At 38.8% G+C, this 20,925-nt stretch overlaps 1 protein-coding gene across 2 annotated transcripts in view; it reads right to left on the bottom strand.

Annotated features, from left to right (window-relative positions):
* Positions 1-20,925, bottom strand: part of LRP2 (LDL receptor related protein 2) — a 191,998-nt gene that overhangs the window by 93,286 nt on the left and 77,787 nt on the right. For both annotated transcript variants that reach the window (XM_050916323.1, XM_050916322.1), the window contains 8 exons: positions 19,078-19,262; positions 17,574-17,802; positions 15,772-15,949; positions 13,607-13,735; positions 9,231-9,397; positions 3,230-3,373; positions 2,098-2,207; positions 545-722 (listed from right to left, as the gene is read on the bottom strand). In XM_050916323.1, the coding sequence (XP_050772280.1) occupies positions 545-722; positions 2,098-2,207; positions 3,230-3,373; positions 9,231-9,397; positions 13,607-13,735; positions 15,772-15,949; positions 17,574-17,802; positions 19,078-19,262 (1,320 nt within the window). The remainder of the gene's footprint in view (positions 1-544; positions 723-2,097; positions 2,208-3,229; positions 3,374-9,230; positions 9,398-13,606; positions 13,736-15,771; positions 15,950-17,573; positions 17,803-19,077; positions 19,263-20,925) is intronic.

The raw sequence follows: 20,925 nt of genomic DNA, 5'->3' as shown, positions 1-20,925 counted from the left end.
GTTCTAGCTAATGCGACCCTGGACCTCCCAGGTACACTCCTGATAGCTATGAATCAGAAAGATATGTTCCTGCTCCTACTGAGAGATTTCTCTGGACTCTGCCTGACCCACAGCAGCATATATGAGCAGGATATAGAAGCCCTAGAGGGTTCAATTGTCCATTAGTTAAAAATCACTGGAGGAAACACAATGGCTTTTTTAATGTTATGGAACATGTGAGTGCACACTCTTCCATAGGGACACTGGATAAATACTTTATTTGGTAAACAAGACTACTGTATCTTCCCCATACTCAAGTCCTGTTTCAGTACCCATGGAGGGAGAGGCACAAAAGGCAGTTGGGCATTCAACTCTCACCGAAATTCAAAAAAGCAAGATTCATTCCAGTCCAGCAGCTACTATATACTGTATGAATCAGTCATATATGGCCTGCAACTTTTAGTCACATGATTATTCTCAGTTAAATAAGTGAACTACTTATGCAACTGAGGGTTTCAGAAATGGGCACATAGATACTACAGCAACAATATAAAAAGAATCATACCACTCCCGTGCTTGTGACAGCCCAGTACAACTTCTGTTCCTTAATGTCAATGGTAATAAACTCTACATGGTCAAGGTTACCAGTGAAGAGGGTTTTTATATCTGAGCCATCCATGTTTGCACTGGCAATCTTTGCTGGGACCCCGCTGTCAGTTCCTTGGTCTGTCCAGTACAGTTTCCTGAAACATATGTTATTGCACCAATTATAGAAGCAGGTAAGAATCTAAGACCCTAATTCACCAAAGCATTTAAGAATATGCTTAACTCTACTGGGCTACTCAGCAACATACTTCAATAAGTTCTGAGTAGGGATGGACTGCTGAATCGGGTCCAACAACATGTTTCACTTTATCGGAACATTGTCATGTTAAAGACAGTTTAAGAAAAAATATTTCCTTTCCCTGAACCACTCACAACATCTTAAGTTACTAAAACTCAGAGAATTATAAGAATCTAACAGAGCTAATTTCCATTTTGCAGAGGATTCCGAGATTTCAAAATTGGGTTTAGTTCCGATTTGGAAGGAAAACCAAAAATGTCTAAGGCTATGTCTACACTGGTAATTGAATGACAAAACTTTTGTGTTTCAGAGGTATTAAACACTGTCCCCCACCTCGAAAGACAAAGTGCCAGTGTGAACATCACATTGTCGACAGGAGTGGTCTTCTGCTGACGACGCAAACGCTGCTCGTTGGGGGTAGAAGTTTTTTGTCGGCAGGAGAGCCGACAAACAGTGACTACACTGCTTGACTTTTAACAACATGGCTGTAGCAACATAGCCATGTCACCAAAAGCTGTGTAGTGTAGACATATCCTCAGTTCTTCACAACATGGAATTACCATTCTCCACCCAGTCATAAATTTTCAAAAATTTTTCAACCAGCTCCAGAATCTAATTTACTTTCAATGTTTATGAGGGTTTTTTTTTATATGTTGCTAGGCTTGATCAGTTTTAAAAAAATGAATAAACTTTTACCTAAAGACATTCTCTTAATATTTATAACATGGACTAATATGAAGAGATGCCATTTTGGAACGGGGAGGTAAAATCATGTTAAAATCAGGGTAGTTAAAATGTGTGAGTTCACATGTTTTCTGACATGGTGCCTTTTCTCATTATAGACAATGCTCCAGACAGTCATCCTTGTATCACTTTACACTGGGTTGATATTTTGAAGATTTTCTTTGCAGTCAAAATGGCTTAAGATGAAATTTCTTTAAATGAAAGCTGTGCTCCAGAATTCAAGTTATGTGACAATTAAAAAATAATCTGCAACTATGCAGCAATGTATGCATTCGTGTAATTGATTGTATTGCATATTAAGCTCTAACTATAGTTTTAAAAGATTAACTGATTCAACCCAAATATAATTTAAATAAAACAAACTCTGTGTATGCCAATTTTATGCCTGCAACAAATTTTCACCACCATCCATCATATAAACCCTAAAAATTAGGAGAGGAATAAAATAATTGAGAAAGTATTTACTATACGAAGCGATAGAACTTAGAAAATAAAGCATAAGTAAAGAAAAAAGCTATTTGGAAACTCACCCTCGTGCTGGATCAACAGCCAAACCAATTGGCACTCCAGCTCCAGTAGGGGTACCATCATTGGTAATCAGAGTTTTTCTGTACTTTACTTCACCACGCAGCTTCAGTACCTACATAAATGTTTAGCAAAATTAGGGTCTGCAACGTGGAATTGACAGTATAATTTCAGACTAAAACCTGGACAGCCTGAACCCACACAGGTTCAAGCTGAAGAAAAAGTTAACACAAGCACTATGAAGAAAAAGCACTGAGTTCTGTACTTCTCCAATGCGTTCTCTCCTCTGACAAGTTCTTCTCAAACAAACTTCCTGCGATACTTAATTCAGCTAGTATAACTGCAAATGATCCCTGTTCATAAAAACCACTAAAATCCTTACTAAACTGTTTCCATACTTCACTATAACGCTAGAAGTGTTAAGTGGGGTTCAGGCTGATTTTATGCTGCTTTACAAAATATTTCTTTTTAACTAGTTTAAAATTAGCTTCCTTTTAATTTAATCACATGCGCCCCTTTAATTATTCTGGACAGAGATATCCCTGATCATCCATTACATTATATTCCTATTACTCCTCTCCCTTCAACTCTAAATAACCCTGTTTTTTTTATCCTTTAGCCACTTCCAAGCAGCTAGTCTCTCGTGAGCCACAACACACCAAACCATACCAAAGCATTTGGGGCTGAACTTTCTTTCATTGCAGCCAATGGCAAAACTCCTACTAATTTCAGTAGGCACAGGATTTGGAGCTTAGACTTTAATGCAGAACTGCAATACATCATTCCACTCTAGTGTTCTGAGGATTTATCAGCATCAAACAACATCGGAGAGCTTCCTGATGTGAATAAAAAGTAGATCTGTGCACAGGTTAATGGATGCTCCCATGAAGTATTGCTTTTAAAATCACATTGGCTATGTACATATGTCCAGATTCGAGTTTGATTTGTTTAGTTTGACTCTTTAGGCAACTAAATTTTGTATTTTTTTCTGTTTTTTGTCCTTAATACTCAGTTTTAAAATAAAGCTGCTTTCAGCTATATTTCCCCAGAATGCCTTGCTGCTTTGAAACTGTATGTATGGTCTCTGAAAGAAAAATTCAGGCTTTCACCTTTAAATTGTATTTATCAAATAAGTACCTCAACTGACTGTGTGCCAGGGTTACTATAATACAGGTTTGCAGATATCCAGTCTAAAGCCAGGCCAATAGGAGCACCAATAACAGCTGCTGGAGCAAATACTGTCCTGTTAGTTCCATCTGACTTCACCCTGTGAATTTCACCCTTGGGGAAAAAAGATAAGAAAAGTGAGAACATGTCGATGGCAATGTCACAAAGAAAATATCATATTTCTTCCTCTTCACAAGCACTTCCATTACATGGTACTAGTTTGCTGAAGAAAAAGCAAATCCAACAGAGCTAGCAGAATTTATGTGTATATGCACAGTACAAAAGAGCTGCAAAAATACTATTTTAAATCATAAAAGCTACATTATATAAAGAAACATTACTACTCTCTATCCTGACTGGAGGATATAAAATTGTTATGCTTAGAATAGAAAGTTGGAGTCTATATCTTTCACAGTTATATATAATCATACTATGGTATGAACACTTTATTAGGAAAAACTCAAGGAAGGTCTGTGATAAACATCTTTGATACAGTTTAAACACAATAAAAGAAAATTATGTGGTCTTTTCCCCAGTATAACTTATTAAGATTTGTACTTTGAAAACAGAATGTCAGGAAACTTGACTAAGTTTATCCCAGTGATCCTACCCACTCTTGCTCCAGGAGCGGAAACCCTATAGAATCTCCAACACCAGTTGCTATCTTTCTATGGATGACACTCAGGACAAGTCTATACTACAGCACTACATTGGTGCAGGTGCACTGATGCAGCTGTGCCACTGTAGCACGTCTGCTGAAGGAGCTCTATGCCAATGGGAAGTGCTCTCCCATCAGCATAATTACTCCAACTCCGTGAGAGGCGGAAGCTATGTCGGCGGGAGACCATCTCCTGCCGTCATAGCGCCAGTGTGAACAGCACTCAAGTCAATGTAACTTACACCACTTGGGGGGCGGGTGCTTTTTCACACGCCTGAGCAACATAAGTTACTTAAGTGGTAAGGTAAACCGGCCCTTAGGAGTGTCTTCAGAGACACATCTGGAAGTATACTGACCAGACAGGGATCTACAGAGCTGACTACTATAGCTGCTCTTTGGTTGATTTTCTGAGTTTACTTCAACTTTACAGAACTTGTTCAGGGATATTTGATGCCAGAATGTATCTCATCATTAATGCAGGCATTCTGAAAGCAAGTATCTTATCAGCTGCAAAGGCTACAGCTGTGTGGCTACTGGGTCAAATTTACTGTTGTCATAAGCAGGCATAATTTCTCTGCCTTCAACAGAGTGGTACCTGCTTAAGCCAAGTGGCATATCTCCACAGTACTGCCAGACAATTAATCTTCCCTCAAGTCACTCTGTCTATTGCAAAGAGAAAAACAAGAAAGAATATTATTTTTCGTACTGTTTTCTAGTCTCATTTTTCCTACTTTAATATATTTTTCACAGTAAAAACACTAGTCTTCTATGACAAAATGCTGGCTTCCTATAGATTCCCTCATCTGCTTACTTAACGCTCCAGTAAAGGGTCTACATTTTAAACAGAACAATACATTAATTTATTTTTTATTGTTTGCAGCAAGACTTTGTATTGCACATTTTTGGGAAAAAGGGGTCTTCTTGTGTGGAATTTGGATATAGTGAAATATGGACTGTCCTTCAGTGGAGAAGCTTTCACACCAAGTATGTACACAAGAGGAGAGCCAAAAACAGAACAGATATTTAGAAATTCTATCACCCTTTTTAGCACACTCAGAGAAGGAAGGCTCACAAGTCAGGAAGCCATAATCTTTAGCCAGGTTCTTTGAATATTAACCTGACACCGAGTAAGTAAAAAGTAACGTACAATGTCTTATGTTAACATTTTATTGTAACTTCACCTTAATAAAAAGTTTAAAAAACAAAACACTACTCTTCAAGAGCCTGGTAGATGCTTCTTATATATTTATTCATTGATCCACCTAAAGTTACCTAGGCACCTCACAGACATATAATAAGACAGGTACCTGTTATGAAGTGTTTGCAGTCTAAGGAACGGAAGGCAAACACATAGGGAATAAGTAGTGTGAATGGGAGTCAAGGGTTATAAGCAGAGGATACTGAGAATGCTGTGACAGTGCTGCACCTACCTTGGTGGTGTGTTGAGTGGGTGTGGAGGGGAGAGGGGTTCTTTGTTTGTTTTGTTCCTTTTATTTTATTCAAAAATTGTAATTAGTGGGGATGGGCTGTGTGTAGATGAACAAGCAGAAGCTGGGGTACAAAATGAGAACAGGAAGGGTCAGGAAGAAAATGGCAGACTTCAAGCTTTGCCTTCACTAGGAAAATTAGTGTGTGTGTTTTTGCATCATTGCTACCAGCATTTTAAGTACTAGTGTAGATGAGGCTCAAGCATTTTTACCATTGTGTCTTACAATCCTGAGTAAATTAGGACCCAGGTAGTTCTCCATCCATGTAGGTCCATCAGCAAAGACTGTAGTGAAGACAGGGCTCAGGTATTTTTCCACCATGTCATCTAACCTTTCTACAAGCAGAGTTGGACAATAAAGTGGGAATTACCTAAGCTCTGTCTATACTACAGACTCAACTGTTGCCACCATGGAGGGAGAATTATAGCTACAAAGTATGCTAAGGTAGGCAAAGCCCAAGAGACAGAACCAAAATGGGGTGATAAGAAAGAGTGGTGGTGTAAGCAAGGAACATAAGGGAAGTGTAGGCAATTTGCTGACACACACAGATCCGAGAGAAATGCATATTGTAGAGAAGAGTCCATGATGAAAAGACTCTGTATGTGCACCCTGGGTGCCTCAGTCCTGTCAGGACTGACAATGGCAATAACCCAATGGCAATGGGGACTGCCCAGGAGGCCACTGGAGGTCAGGGATCTGGATTGGGGGCATAGTCCCATAATCACCCTGAGTCTCTTTGCCCAGCTGGAGCTGCAGACTCCAAATGAAATAGAATATTTGCAGAACTTAGCCTGCAGCTGCACCTGGAATTTCAGCTGCCACTTGTGTGAACTGATACATCAGCCTGGAGCCTTCAGGTGCATTGTTAGACTTTTGGTAAATTTCAGCTGTACCTGCCAGCTGAGAGCTGGCAATGATCTTTTTCAAACAGCAGCTAGGATCAAATTAGACTCCTGAACTCAGTACTGTTTCTCTACTGAAAAAATTGTCTAAATAAATACATTTATTTAACAATTCCTGGCAATTAGGAACTATGAGGATGGCAAACACAAATCCATTGTTCAATGACTCTGAGAATGTTTCAAAAGGAATTAGTTTAAGTCTTTTTTTACTTAATAATGGATAACTAATTTTAAAATTTTCTGACATTTGAAGATGAAACACAATGTTTTTATAGAAGCAATAATACACTTCCAGAAGTGCAGTGCTGGATACATCCATTTCTCAAATAGTTGTGGATGCATGAGCACTAAGAGGTATCTAACACACACAGGCACCCAGGATAACATCCACACCCACACACCTTGCCATTCATTGCTGCATGTGATCAAATATATATTTTTCCTTTTGACCCAAGCTGCCAAACTTGAGCCCAAATCCAGCAAGAATTTATATACATATTTAACTATACACAGTGTGAGCCAGATCCTTTACTGGGCCCAGCTCTGATAGCATCATTTACTTCATTTCAGCTACGACAATCTATACAGGTTGTGGATCCGGTTCACAGTGTGTAAAGTTAAGCACATGTGTAAGTCATTGCAGAATGCGGCCCTTAGGTCCCCATGCTCCCAGGCAACTCCCTAGCTTGAAAAATTCTCAGAGGGTCTGGTCATACAGCTCTGTGAAACTACCAACATTATGTTTGAAACCGGAGATCTTTGTGAACAACAGAGAATTTGAAACTTTGATGCATAATGAACTTTTGTAAAAGGAGGGGTGGCAAACAACGTTTACTGAATGTGTACCAAACAATATTTTGTCAATTTATCAGCAAACCAATTTTTTTTACCATAAAGAATGAAAATATTAGAAAACTGGCTTTGTAGTGATTGAGCTCTTTCAGTCTATTTAGCTTAACAAAGAGAAGGTTAAGAGGTGACTTATTACAGTCTCTAAATGGAGAACAAACATCTAATAATGGGCTCTTCAATCTAGCAGAGAAAAGTATAACACAAGCCCATCGGTGGAAGGGGAAGCTAGACAAATTCAGAGTAGAAATAAGGTGCAAATTCATAATGGTGAGAGTAATTAAACATGGAAACAATTTACCAACGGTAATGGTGATTCTCTATCATGGACAATTTTTCAATCAAAACTAGGTGTTTTTCTAAAAGATCTGCTCTAGGAATTATTTAAGGGAAGTTCTATGGCCCGTGTTACACAGGAGCTCAGACTAGATGATCACAATGGTCCCTTCTGGACTTGCAATCTATGGATCTATGAAATAGCTGCTATTTTTTTAGCGCTGAATAAATTATTCAAAATGAATTATTTATTTAACTAACGTAGCCACTTTTTTCCTCCCAGAATATCTCTGAGGCAATAACTACCTTCTCACATTTATTATGGGCTTGATTCTGCAAGGTGCCGAAGGATTCTGCATATGCATAAATGTAAGCACCTGACTAGTTTCATTAACGTCAAAGAGACTACTCAGATGCTTAAAGTTAAGTACATGCTTAAGGGCTTTGCTGAATTGGAACCAGGGTGTGCAGCACCTTGCAGGATCAAGTCCTACTGGAATTTATTTGATTAAAATCTATTTGATTTTTATTTTATTTAATGCCTTCATTGTGAACATTAGAAATTCCAGCTGTGTTGCTTACGTGTGATTGGGCAGATAAATCACATGGTGTTTTTTCTGTTCGCTGACCGAATTAGAGTATAAGCACTTCTGTCACAAAAACATGAGCATGTGAATTTAAAATGAGTTTCTGGTCCTGCAAACACTGATGTATGTGTTTAAACAAGCAAAATAAACTTTGCAGAATCAGGGCTTTGGTTTCCATGAATACTTGCTCACGAAACTTTGAAAATCATCCTTTGCTACTATTTTTTCCAGTAAAACTTGATTGCTTGAAAGTTCATTAAAAAAATGGGGTCATAAATATAGCTGAATCAAATTAATTACAAAATTAAATACTTATTTATAGGGAAAACTTGCATTACTAGCCCTATTTTTAGTTTCTTTCCTCCAAAACACCGTTTTTTTATTTTTGAAGAAACCTGCAAAAAAAAAAAGGCAAAAATTTTTCACCACTTTCACTTGCGGGGGAAGTCTAAGAAAATCCCTACATGGGTGGAAGGTAAGAAGCTAACATGACTAACTTGCTGTACAGCACAACCCATGAGAAAGCCTTGATTGACATCACACTTCTCCTGGACTTAGCACAGCAAAAAATTAAAAACGGAGTTTCCATGGCCTAACCTGCTTTTTGCTGAATCAGCAGGCTCCTTGCTAAGTCCATTTCAGTGGCTTCCACAGACTTTTAAATAAGCTTCCATACTGCAAAAGCTGGGAAATATTTTGTGTTGACCTTAGAGAACAAGTCCTTTTATTAGCTCAGCAGGAGCAGTCATTAAAGGGGCACCATCAAATTCAAATGTAGTCAGTTTTTTAAAATTAGGTAAAACTAGTTTCAGAGCATTATGTGTTTTTTAAAATCACATTTACACACACACACACACACAGAGAGTCTTACACACTTTTTTTTTTTAAACATATTTTTCTGGACTGACAAGCTATGGGCCCAATCCTTAAAACATTCACACACGAATAACTTTACTCTAATAAGTAGTCCCATGGGTAAAGTTACTCCTGCTTTTGCAGGATTGAGCCCTAACTGAATATACAGAAGAAACCATGAAACTGACTAATAAACAAAATCGAAAAACTATAAAGAAATATTTTCTTTCATTCCTTTGAGTTATTGTAATGTAAGTATTATCTATAATATTAGTATGTTAAAAATTAGACAAAAGTATCATTTTTAAGTGTGTGTTTTCCCTTTAGTGCACATTTCAAACACAAGTATTAACTTACTGGATTTTCAACCCAATAGATCATCTGTTCCGAGTCATCAAAGTCAACATCAACACCATTCTGGACTCCTGCTATTGGAACCATGGCATCATTGCTCTTCTCCGCAGGGTTAAGAGAAATCCCATAAATGATATTATCTCTTACAGCAATAAGGAAGGGATGTTCAACTGCAAAAAAACATAATAGAAATCAGAATTATATTCCTATATATTTCAGTCAGTAAAGGAAATGGGATGCTATGGGATGGTGCTTGCTAACTGTGCCAGAATTTGTGAGCACACACTGTAAACTTTTCAAAAATGAGTATTAGTTATAACCTTCAAATGACATTTAAGCCCTGAAATCAGTGACCTGGTTTTCAAAAGGGCTGAGAAACTTAGCAGCTACCACTGAAGTCAGTGAAACTAGTCATATGAGTAACGTTACTCAAGTGTAAGTGTTTGTGGGATATTATAATATAGGCCTAATTCAGCAAAATACTTATATGGGATTTTCAATTTGCCAAAATGATTTAGGAGCACATGCCCCACTGAAATTCAATAAAACATGTGCTCCTAAATCATCTAGGCACTACTGAAAGACCCTTAAGCATATGCTTGATTTTAAGCATGTGCTTAAGTTCTATTGAAGTAATTAGATCAGTAGTTTAAAGATAAGTCAAAGTGCTTTGCTGAATTAATATAAGACCATAACAAAGAACACGTGAAAAAATATTGCTCTAATAAACAAAGCCAGTTTTAGTCATTAATCATTCAGTTCTATTAACTGGACTAATAATAAAGGGTAAGACTGTCACTTGCCCTAATGCAGGTGCAGAGAGGAGTAAAAGGGCATGAGCCAACACCTACTCTCTGCCAGGATCAGCCTTTGGGAACATGGGAGAGAGCAGGTTCAGCAGGACTGCAGCGCGAGGCCCTCGCCCATTGCCATGAACAAATGAGCAGGGAATGAGTAGAGAGTGGTGAGGAGTAAGAGCAATGTATCAGCTCAAACAGCTGAGCCAGTAGCAGTGGAACAGTAAACTGCGCCATGTAAAGGGCAGCAGTAACTTACATCACCTCTGGGAGCACACTGGAATCAGGGAAGAATTGTGACACTCTAAGGCAGCAGTTCTCAAACTGTGGGTCGGGACCCCCAGGTGGGTCGTGTCCCCGTTTTAATGGAGTTGCCGGAGCTGGCTTAGACTTGCTGGGGCCCAGGCCTGAAGCCCGAGTCCCACTGCCCGGGGCCAGGACCAAAGTTTGAGGGCTTCAGCCCTGGGCAGCGGGGCTCAGGTTACAGGCCCCCTGCCTGGGGCTGAAGCCCTTGGACTTCGGGTTTCCCTCGGGGTGGCAGGGCTCGGGCAGGCTCAGGCTTCCATACCCCCTCCTCAGGTCAAGTGGTAGTGTTTGTTGTCAGAAGACGGTCGCAGTGCAATGAAGTTTGAGAACCCCTGATCTAAGGGGTTGTTTACCCTGGGGGAGGAGGGTTGCATTGGTTTAGAGGTGCTGTGCATTTACATCAGGGCTTTGCATCAGTGTGGCTATACTCGTACAAAAATACCCCAGGGAAGACAAGGCCTCAGAGTCACAATTCCCTGCCACGGAGACTCCTCATTAAGCACAGCTACATGCTGCCCCTTACACAGATGTTAAGTGTCGACCTAGCCTAAAAGGAGGTCATGTGGGAAGTGCCTGAGATGCACGTTAATATTATATCTAATAACCTAGTTATAAGTTCATTACATACCCATGGAATATTAAAAACAAGGAATTTGGTTGGACTGGTTTTTTTTATTTCACAACTATGAATATGTAGAGCCTGATTCTGTGCTCTGAAGTAACTTCACTGAAGCTCATGGAGTTACATGAGTGTAAAATCAGTGAAGCTGAATCAGGTCCATAAAATATATCCTTCATATAGCTATTACTTTTAATATACATTTACATTATTAAGATTTATTTTATATAAAATTAAATGTCTGATTCTATTTCAATTAAGTGTTTGAGATACTAAATTTACTTTGTTAGCATAAGATTTTACATTTCAGTGTTACATCTACATTTTTTTTAGACTCACCAAGCAAAATGGTAACATCTCTAACATTCGTGTCACAAAAAGTTTTAAAAATAGAATTACTACGAAACCTAACCTTGAAATCAAAATTACCAAAGCCATTTTGTAAAGCAAGAAAATGTGCAATCTGGGAATTAACACTTTTCCACCAACATAAGGTTAGATATGACAATTACCTATGCAGAGTTCCCCAATATCACTCTGCTGAAAAGACCACTATACAGCCAAAATGTGTGTAAGTCAGTTTCATCTTTCTGCTGAAAGTTTGTGCTGGCAAGCTAAACTAAACAATGTCAGCAAGGATTACGGTCATAATAAATCTCTGAAGAAGAATGGCAAATGCCTATTCTTTTGTAATCATTAACGATAATTAAAATCTTTCACCATGAAAAGAATCAGCAGTGTTGTATAATATCCTTTGCTGATAAGATCTGACCTGTAGTAAATCTAATGCATACATAAAATCTGCTGTTTTCTATATGCTGTTTTTTCAATGTATAATAGAACTTTTAACTAAACAGGATAAAGAAGCCTACACAGATTAAAATCACCTGAAGTTATGTTCAGTTTCTTCATTCAAACAGAAATTTCTACAGATCCCTTTTTCTTGCACAATTCTATGTATTGCACAGCTATGGAATTCAGAAAAAGGTCACAACGGTACATGAATGGATTTAGGAAGTTTCACAGTACGCCCCTGGTTTATGATCCAGGAAGAAAGGACAAGACTTTCCAAATATTCTGACCCATTGGCTAGTGGCACAAAAGATCCTGCAAACTCTTGCAAACATGCATAACATTTCTCATGTGCGTGTTAGCTTGATCACAGGTGTAATCTATTTCTTTCATGGTACTCTCTCTAAGCCCAGCCCTACTCCTTCTTATTCTAGAGTATAATGCATACTTCCGTGAGGAACTCCCTTCTCTCCAGATTGAAAAACAAACGTGTGGTGCATATACACTTTATTTAGTCTGTCGTTCTTATAGGGGAAATCGATATGGCTCTTTGAAGAATATAGTGCTTAAGAATTTATTCAGCAAAAAAAAACTCACCACTGATTTTTCCTTGAAAACTCAGAGAGTTAGAAGGTGTCCGCTGAATTAGTGAGAGAACCCCACTCTTTACTTAGCCCAGAAGCATTTCTACCCTAAATTTCATGTGCTCTGGAGCTTACCCTTGAGAAACCCACCAAAGCACTTTGCACATCACCCAGGGCCGGCTCCAGGTACCAGCTTATCAAGCAGGTGCTTGGGGCGGCCACTCGGGAGAGGGGCGGCATGTCCAGGTATTCGGTGGCAATTCAGCGGAGGGTCCGTCACTCCTGGTTGGAGCGAAGGACCGCCCGCTGAATTGCCGCAGATCGCGATTGCAGCTTTTTTCTTTTTTTCGTGCGCGCTGCTTGGGGCAGCAAAACCCCTGGAGCTGGCCCTGACATCACCAGAGCTAAGTGAACAATTCACAGCAAATGTTTTCTTTGACTAATTTAGTCTCTTTTTTTGGTCACGAACTCCCTCCAAACAATTTATGATTTTCTTGAATTTTTAGAAAATTAATCTGCTGAATGACTTCTGCAAACAACCCTTGGTCTGCAGATTGGTCAAGGGCAAATCAATGTAATTATCTGATATTTGAAATTCGAGTTGGGTAGGTTAGTTTTGATTAGTCCCAAGTCATGTGTATCTGTGATACTAGTTTGTGCCTCTAGAGGTCCTGAACTTCGTACTCGGAATTTTTACCCAAGGAACAGTAGAGTGCATGTTGCAACAGTTCCTGTTGTTCTCCATAATTCATCTCTTTACCAGCCTTGGCAATTAGGCATAATTAGTGACATACACTGCAATATGATGCTCCTTTGGTTCTCTGACTGGATTACTACAAGTCTTAGAATGAGGTGTCTAGACTGAATAGTTAAAAAAAAGTTCAAAGTTCTGCTAATATTCTCTAATATTTACTAAAAATTAACTCTTTTCACTAGTATTTCTGTCAGAAACACCCAATGTGCTGAATGCTTTTAAAAAATCTAGCTCCTTTATAGGTGCCTAAATGGGAGCTGAGTCCTTTCAAAAATCTGCACCCAGAGACTGTGAGTGCTGAGCATTTGAAAATCTGTCCCAGAGCTCTTGCAAAAATTTGGCCCCAAATCTTCAAGAAAAAGTACATTCCATGCGAACTGCCTAAAACGATGTAGGATATATTTTCCATAAATAGCAGTCCACCATTCTATGTGGTACATCCTGCCCTAGCAGAGGAATGGACAATGATCCAACGGGTTTTTTTTCTTTGCTAGTTTTATTTTTTTGCATCTCTGTTATGGTCTTACCTCTCATGCAGTTCACATTATCAGGAGAAAGTGTCCATCCTGAAGGGCAGGCACAGGAATAAAACCGAGGCCCTGATGAAGAAAGCAAGCACAGGTGGCTACAGGAAGATGATGCACAAGAATTGATACCTAGGATTAAAAAGAAAGCACTGGTTAATCTAAGAAGTAACAGTACAATAGGTCATGAAGTTCTGTATGCATACACTCCGAGTCAATGACTATTTAGGTCCTAATCCTATAAAACTTAAAACTGTTGAACTGAGTCCACTACAGTACTTTATCTGTATTTCTTTAAATGCAGGAACAATGTTTTCTAGAAGCAGGAACGCACTAAGACACTGTAACACTGAATAACCTTCCCATGTTGATTGTCAAAACAACATTGGTGTTGACATACCAGCCATTTCATTTCATTTGTATAATGCAGAACATCGGAATCCAGATGCAATGCCTGATGCCACTGCATGGCGAGGGGTGCAGGATTCCCAGTCCATGATCATATTAACCTTATCCATAATGCCAAATTTAGAGGATTTAAATTAATTCTCAAGGCTGGGGTTTTCAAAGCAGAACAAGAGAGCTAGTTAAGTGCTCAAATCCCATTCAATTTTAGTGGTAGCTGATTGCCTAACTCCATGGATCTCTTTGAAAATCCCAGACTAAACTTGTAAAATGAAAATTACAGAGGGAACATGGTCTCTCTGATCACCACTGATCTACTTATTGCATTTCCAAGTTAGATTGCTTCGTTTAATCCCACAAGCTTGCCACTAAAGAGTTCTCATGAAGAGTGATCTTCACGTAGTGAAATCATGTTTTGAGGCTACCCCTAACAATTAGCAGAAGGCTAATCTAGCTAATCTGAGAGGCCTACAAACTCAAGGATAAAATGTCATCATTTCTCATTTAAAACCTACCAAAAATTAAAAAGAGATTAACAAAACAGTAGTAAGGCAGCGGCATAAAACCAGAACTCAAGATAGAGAAGAATAATACAGTAGATTAATATAAGAACATAAGAACAATCATACTGGGTCACACCAATGGTCCATCTAGCTCAGTATACTGTCTTCCAACAGTGGCCAGGGCCAGATGCTTCAGGGGAATCAACAAAATAGGGCAATTATCAAGTGGTCCATACTCTATCACCCAGTCCCAGCTTCTGGCAGTCAGAGACTTAAGGACACCCAGAGCATGGAATTGCATCCCTGACCATCTTGGCACATAGCCACTGAAGGACATAATCTCCACAAATTTACTTAATTATTTTTTGAACACAGTTATACTTTTGGCCTTCATAACATCCCTCCAGCAATGAGTTCCACAGGTTGACTGTGCATTGTGTGAAGAAGTACTTCCTTATGTTTGTTCTAAACCTGCTGCTTATTCAGTTCATTTGGTGACCCCTGCTTCTTGTGTTACATGAAGGGATAAATAACACTTCCCTATTCACTTTCTCTATACCAGTCTTGATTTTATTGACATCTACCATATCGTCCCTTACTCATCTCTTTTCTAAGATGAACAGTCTCAGTCTTTTTACTCTCTCCTTGTATGGAAACTGTTCCATACCTCCAATAGTTTCTGCTTCCCTTCTCTGTACTTTTTCCAACTTTAATATATCTTTTTTTGAGATGGGATGACCAGAACTGCACATAGTATTAAAGGCGTGGCCACACCATGGAATAGCACCATCCTTTTCCCTTTCCTTTTCACTATGAATCAAAGCAAAAATGTTTAAGAAGCAAGCCAGCAAGATATTTTATCTAAAAATGTGACAAAATTGTGTGCAAGCAATTCACCCATCTATTCCAGACAGAGATGTTTTACAATGTAAAATGCATTCTAAGGTGCCAGTTATCTTAAACTAAGTAACTAACTGACTGAATAAATAAGATAAAAATAAATAACAGAGAAACTCCAGATACCAGTTCCTTACTATACATTTTGCCAGTTTTGAGTTTGTATTGCCAAGATTACTTTTGTTTGATTTACCACCAGGATGGATGGATTGGATCAACCCCAACAGCCAGGGAATACCGTTAACAATGTAATCTTATTTTAACCCATGCCTTTTGTTGGCATGAATGATTCCAATAGTGTTTATGTACATGCATATTGCAGATTTTGCTTTTGCAGTGTCAAAGTTGCTTTGTTTGACTTACCACCAGGTTGTTTAACAGGATGGACTGCAACAATCCCCAAAGGCTGGTGAATGTTATAAATCATAATTGTTTGGTTTCCTCCATGCCATTTGTTGGCCCGAATGACTCGATTAGTGTATCGGTCACTCCAGTACACAAAATCTTCAAAGAGAGTCAGAGCATGTGGATGCCGTAATACCTAGAGGAAACAATATTTACCAATTTAATTCCATTGGTATTATTAACCAGCACTTGCACTGAAATAACAGCAGAGCTAAGAACAATGGAAAACATAACAGCTGTCACCCCACACACATCCTTCAGTAGGAATACAAATGATTTACCCTCTTCTCTGTCACCTGAGGATAGGTGATAATTGCTTTTCTGGAAAAAAAGAAGTTTTTAAAAGTTAAAAGGCACTTGGTAAATAAACATTAGTCTGTCGTTGTCAAATACAAGATGCCTAGCCTGGAAGATTAATAGAACTGTCAGATGCTGTAAGGGTAGAACAGAAGGGCCTATTAAATAAAGGGGTGGGTGTAGATTTTCAAAGGCATGAGTGGAAAAGTCAATGGGAGTTGGGTGCCCTTTGTACCTTTGAAATTCCCTGTTGCTTACTGGCCTGTTGTAGAGGGTTGCTTATCCAAATCTGGGGAAAATTAGGTTTGGGTTAAAGAAGAGGGCTGAGGATTATAGTGGTCCAATTTAACAAGAACTGGTTTGTCCTGCCATAGAAGTGGAGCTAGAGCCTCAATTGTTGCAAATCTAAGTAGCTTCATTGATTTAAATTGAGTTATGCCTATTTATAGTAGCTGAGGATTTAACACATCCTTAATATTGCAGTTCAGAGAACTCATGTTTACGCAATCCACAATTATGGCAACCGTTACTAAGACTGTAACTAAAAAAAAAACATGGACCAGTTTGTTCCCCTACATACACACACTCACTCTGACATACACACCTTTCATCCACTTAATAAATTAACCACAAAACGGACAGTTAACTTCAGTTATTGCCACTCCAAATAAATCTTATATTATGTATTACATATGCATGTTATATAGTAAAGATTTAGTTCATATTTTCTATTCCATATAAAGGGATAGATTCCTGTTTTAATATAGAAAGATTTGTGAATGTAATTCTTATTAGCATTAAGTGGAATTCCATACATTAATCCTCACATACTTCTATGTTTCTAATAGCATTAGCTGATAAACCTGTTCAGCACTATATAAAGTACTGAATCCTGCTTGTGACTAAATAGGTGGTATAACGTGTGGATAGGCAGTACCGTGGGCAAAGTTGTGCTGCAAGCAACAATGTGTACCATGAGTAGATGGAGATGAGAGGTACTAATGATGACCTGAAGTATAGTAGCAGATATTAGCTGCCACCACACTGGAACTCACGCCATGATGATAGGTGGGAGCATGGTTTCCATATTTGCTCCTCTCAATAGTGAGTGCTAGCACCAAAGAGCAGCAGCACAAGGCATATTATGGCAGTCTCATTGTTAGTCAGAATGTCCCTTATGTTGTTCCAACCTTTACATAACATATTCAGCTACATCCAGTGTGCTGGGCTTAGTAGCAAAGGAGGATAGGGCCCTTAGAATTCATGCTATTAAAAACAGCCAGATGAGAGGAAGGATAGCTCAATGTTTAGGTCACTAGCCTGGACTCAGGACCCCAATTTCAATTTCCTGCTCTGCTATATGACCTTTGGCAACTCAATCTCTTAGTCCCCTCTTTAATGGGGGCCACAAAAGAACCTTAGAACCATGGGAAACAGTTTTTTTTTCATTACTATTGTCTTACCAAGTCACTTGCTACCACCTGTCGCCTGTGGTTTCCATTGTAATCACAAAAATCAATATAATCAAGATAGGCATCAGCAAAGTACAGCAGTTTATTTGGGTAATCAATGGAAAGTCCATTGGGCCAGTAGATTTTATCACTAACAATAACTGTTCGCATTGTGCCATCCATGCTAGCTTTTTCAATTCGAGGATTTTGGCCCCAGTCTGTCCAGAACATCACATGAGCACTGTAAAAAGTAATGTGTGGTTACTGATCGAGAAAAATTATTTGCATATTGAGAAATCTCAGAGAAAGTCTTGTTAGACAAAAATAAAATGAAACTTATGAAATATACTATGCAATAAACACTATTGAAATCAATGTAGGATTAGTGGATGAGGATTCTTTTTCAAAATAAGTGTAACCATCACTTTTTTATAATAAAACATTTTTAAACATGTTTTCTGCTATAGCTTTGATACACAATTGGTACTTCTAACAAAGTTTTTTTATAATCATGTGATTATTTTTCAACTCTTAGATAAAATGCTTTACATTCCATCTCCGGAACTGCTTAATGCCAACTTAATAAAATAGACATTTTGTCTTTCACGGTGTGTCCCCTATACAACTACCATATTATTGTAACTGAGCAACTCAGCATGACTGACAGCATAGTTCAGACTCAAGCTGTTAGAGAGCACGGTAGGCTGCCAACTTTCTGCTAATAAAACAGTATATGGATGCAAGGGTTTGTCGATTTACCTTCTACTCTTCAGTACAGTCAGCAGCAGTACATAAATAGTGAAGGGGGGATTCATCTGCCATTAATATTCAGCGCTGACTGTTTTGTCACATCTTCAGATGGGAAAGCACTTAATGAGTTACTGGCAGCTCTCTCAATTTAACATAGTGCAAATGTTTTCAGTGTGCAACAGAACCAGCTCTGTGCTATACAGACATGACACATTAGACTGTATGTAGCTATGTGATGCAACACTAAATAACCACAACATATTAACATTATAAAGCATAAGCTCTTATATAAGCAATAAGTGTTATTGGAGAGACAAGGTGGATGAGGCAATATCTTTTATTGGACCGACTTCTGTTGGTGAGAGAAACCACAGAAGTTGATCCAATAAAAGGTATTATCTCACCCATCTTGTCTCTCCAATATCCTGGGACCAACACAGCTATAACAGGACTTCATACAAGTAAGTGTTACAATATCTGTTTCATGTTAACAAAGAGTAATTAAAGTGAAAGACAGTTAACAAATGGATGTATTATACTATGACTTGAACAAGGTTAAGTGTTTCCTGTAACTGAGACTTGTGAACAAACTTAGTTTAGTAAACTTGAAATTTCCTATAATCCAAACGCTAATTGTTACTTACAATTACGATAAATTTGGTTACATCTTAAATATTGCACTTTGGTTAAAAATTAAAATTATTTTACCATTGTAATCATTATAAAATACTATTTTTTAAAAACAAAAACAAAAAAAAATTCTTACTTAATTCTGGGATCTAACACTAGTCCCCTTGGGTTTGTTATATTTTCACTAATCAGCACAGTCCTGTGGCTCCCATCCATTCTAGAGACTTCAATTGTTTCCAGAACAAAGTCTGTCCAGTAAAGATTGCGACCTACCCAGTCTACTGCTATACTTTCAGTCACGGTGACACCACTGTCAAACACCTGTTAAAAACATTGAATAGTTAGTTGGCACTAAATAATTTACAATTCACTATTGGTAACAATTGTTTGAAAGCTATGGAAGAGAGGAAACAAGTAACCTTTACCCTTTAGATTTCTTATACAAAATAAGGGCCAGTCTATGAACCCCATGCTCCCATTGATGAGCAATTACCTGAGTACTCCTATTGACATCTATAGGACTACTTGGGTGAGTAATGGCCCACGAGTAGTAAGAAAGAGTTTACATTCTGGCACCAAGAAAGGAGTTAGAATAATGTGCGTAGCATTAATACATCAAGGCCACATGCAAGACTATCGAGGGAGAGAGAGAGAGAGAGAGAGTGCATGTGTGTGTGTGTGTGTGTTTGTGTGTGATCCATCAAATTTTAAACTTACTTCCTGCAAATTGTGAGCTGCTTCACTTTACGTTAACTTCCTTTTCATTATAATACATGGAGAGCTGCCTCTTCCTTCTTTAGAGAGACAAGGTGGGTGAAGTAATATCTTTTATTGGACCAACTTCTGTTGGTGAGAGAGACAAGCTTGTCAAGCTACACAGAGCTTTTCTTTAGGTCTAGGAAAGGTAGTCAGAGTGTCACAGCTAAATAGAAGATTGAACAGGCAGTTTAGCAAAAGAAATTAGCACATATTCTAAGGGACTACTTCCCCTTGAATGATCCCTTATAACATGTGCTAACTACTTATGCTAAACTATCTGTTCAAGTCACTCCATGCATCTGAAGAAGTGGGTTTTTTACCCATGAAAGCTTATACCCAAATAAATCTGTTAGTCTTTAAGGTGCCATCGGACTCCTCGTTGTTTTTGTGGATACAGACTAACACAGCTACCCCTTGATACTTTGCGTTCAAGCTTGTATTTATCTGTGACACTCTAAGGCCATGTCTACACTGCAGACCTATACTGGTATAACTTGTCACTCAGGGGTGTGAAAAATCCATTCCCCGAGCAATGCAGTTATACCAGCCTAATTCCCTGTGTAGACAGCGCTATGTCGACAGGAAAAGCTCTCCTGTGGACGTAGGAGTGTCTTCACTTAGGGCACATCTTCACTTGCAACATTAAAGCGCTGCCGGGGCAACGCTTTAACGTGGCTTGTGTAGTCGTGGTATAGCTTTAGGAAAACCATCTCCATGAGGGGAATAGTTAGAATAAAGAATAGAATATATGGCAACATGCCTATCTCATAGAACTGGAAGGTCCTTGAGTCCAGCCCTCTGCCTTCACTAGTAGGACCAAGTACTGATTTTGCCCCAGATCCCTAAGTGGCCCCCTCAAGGATTGAGCTCACAACCCTGGGTTTAGCAAGCCAATGCTCAAACCCCTGAGCTATCCCTCTGTGGCATAGCTATAAAAAAAAAACCCTCCATGAGGGGAATAGCTACCAGCGCTGGAAGTGTGGCTCCCAGCACTGGTACACTGTCCACACTGGCATTTTACAGCACTGAAACTTGCTGTGCTGAGGGGGGTGTTTTTTCACACCCCTGGGCGATAAAGTTGTAGCACTGTAAAGTGCCAGTGTAGACAAGCCCTTAAGCACTGAAGCTGTGCCAATGCAGAGTTTTAAGTGTAGACATGCCCTGAGAGTACCTTTCCCAGACTTGAAGAAGAACTCTGCATAGCTCAAAGGCTTGTCTATCTCAC

The sequence above is a fragment of the Gopherus flavomarginatus genome, chromosome 10 (genome assembly GCF_025201925.1).
Source record: "Gopherus flavomarginatus isolate rGopFla2 chromosome 10, rGopFla2.mat.asm, whole genome shotgun sequence".
NCBI classification, from domain to species: domain Eukaryota; kingdom Metazoa; phylum Chordata; order Testudines; family Testudinidae; genus Gopherus; species Gopherus flavomarginatus.
Note: the sequence above shows the minus strand (reverse complement) of the source record. Positions and strands in the feature narration are given on the sequence as shown.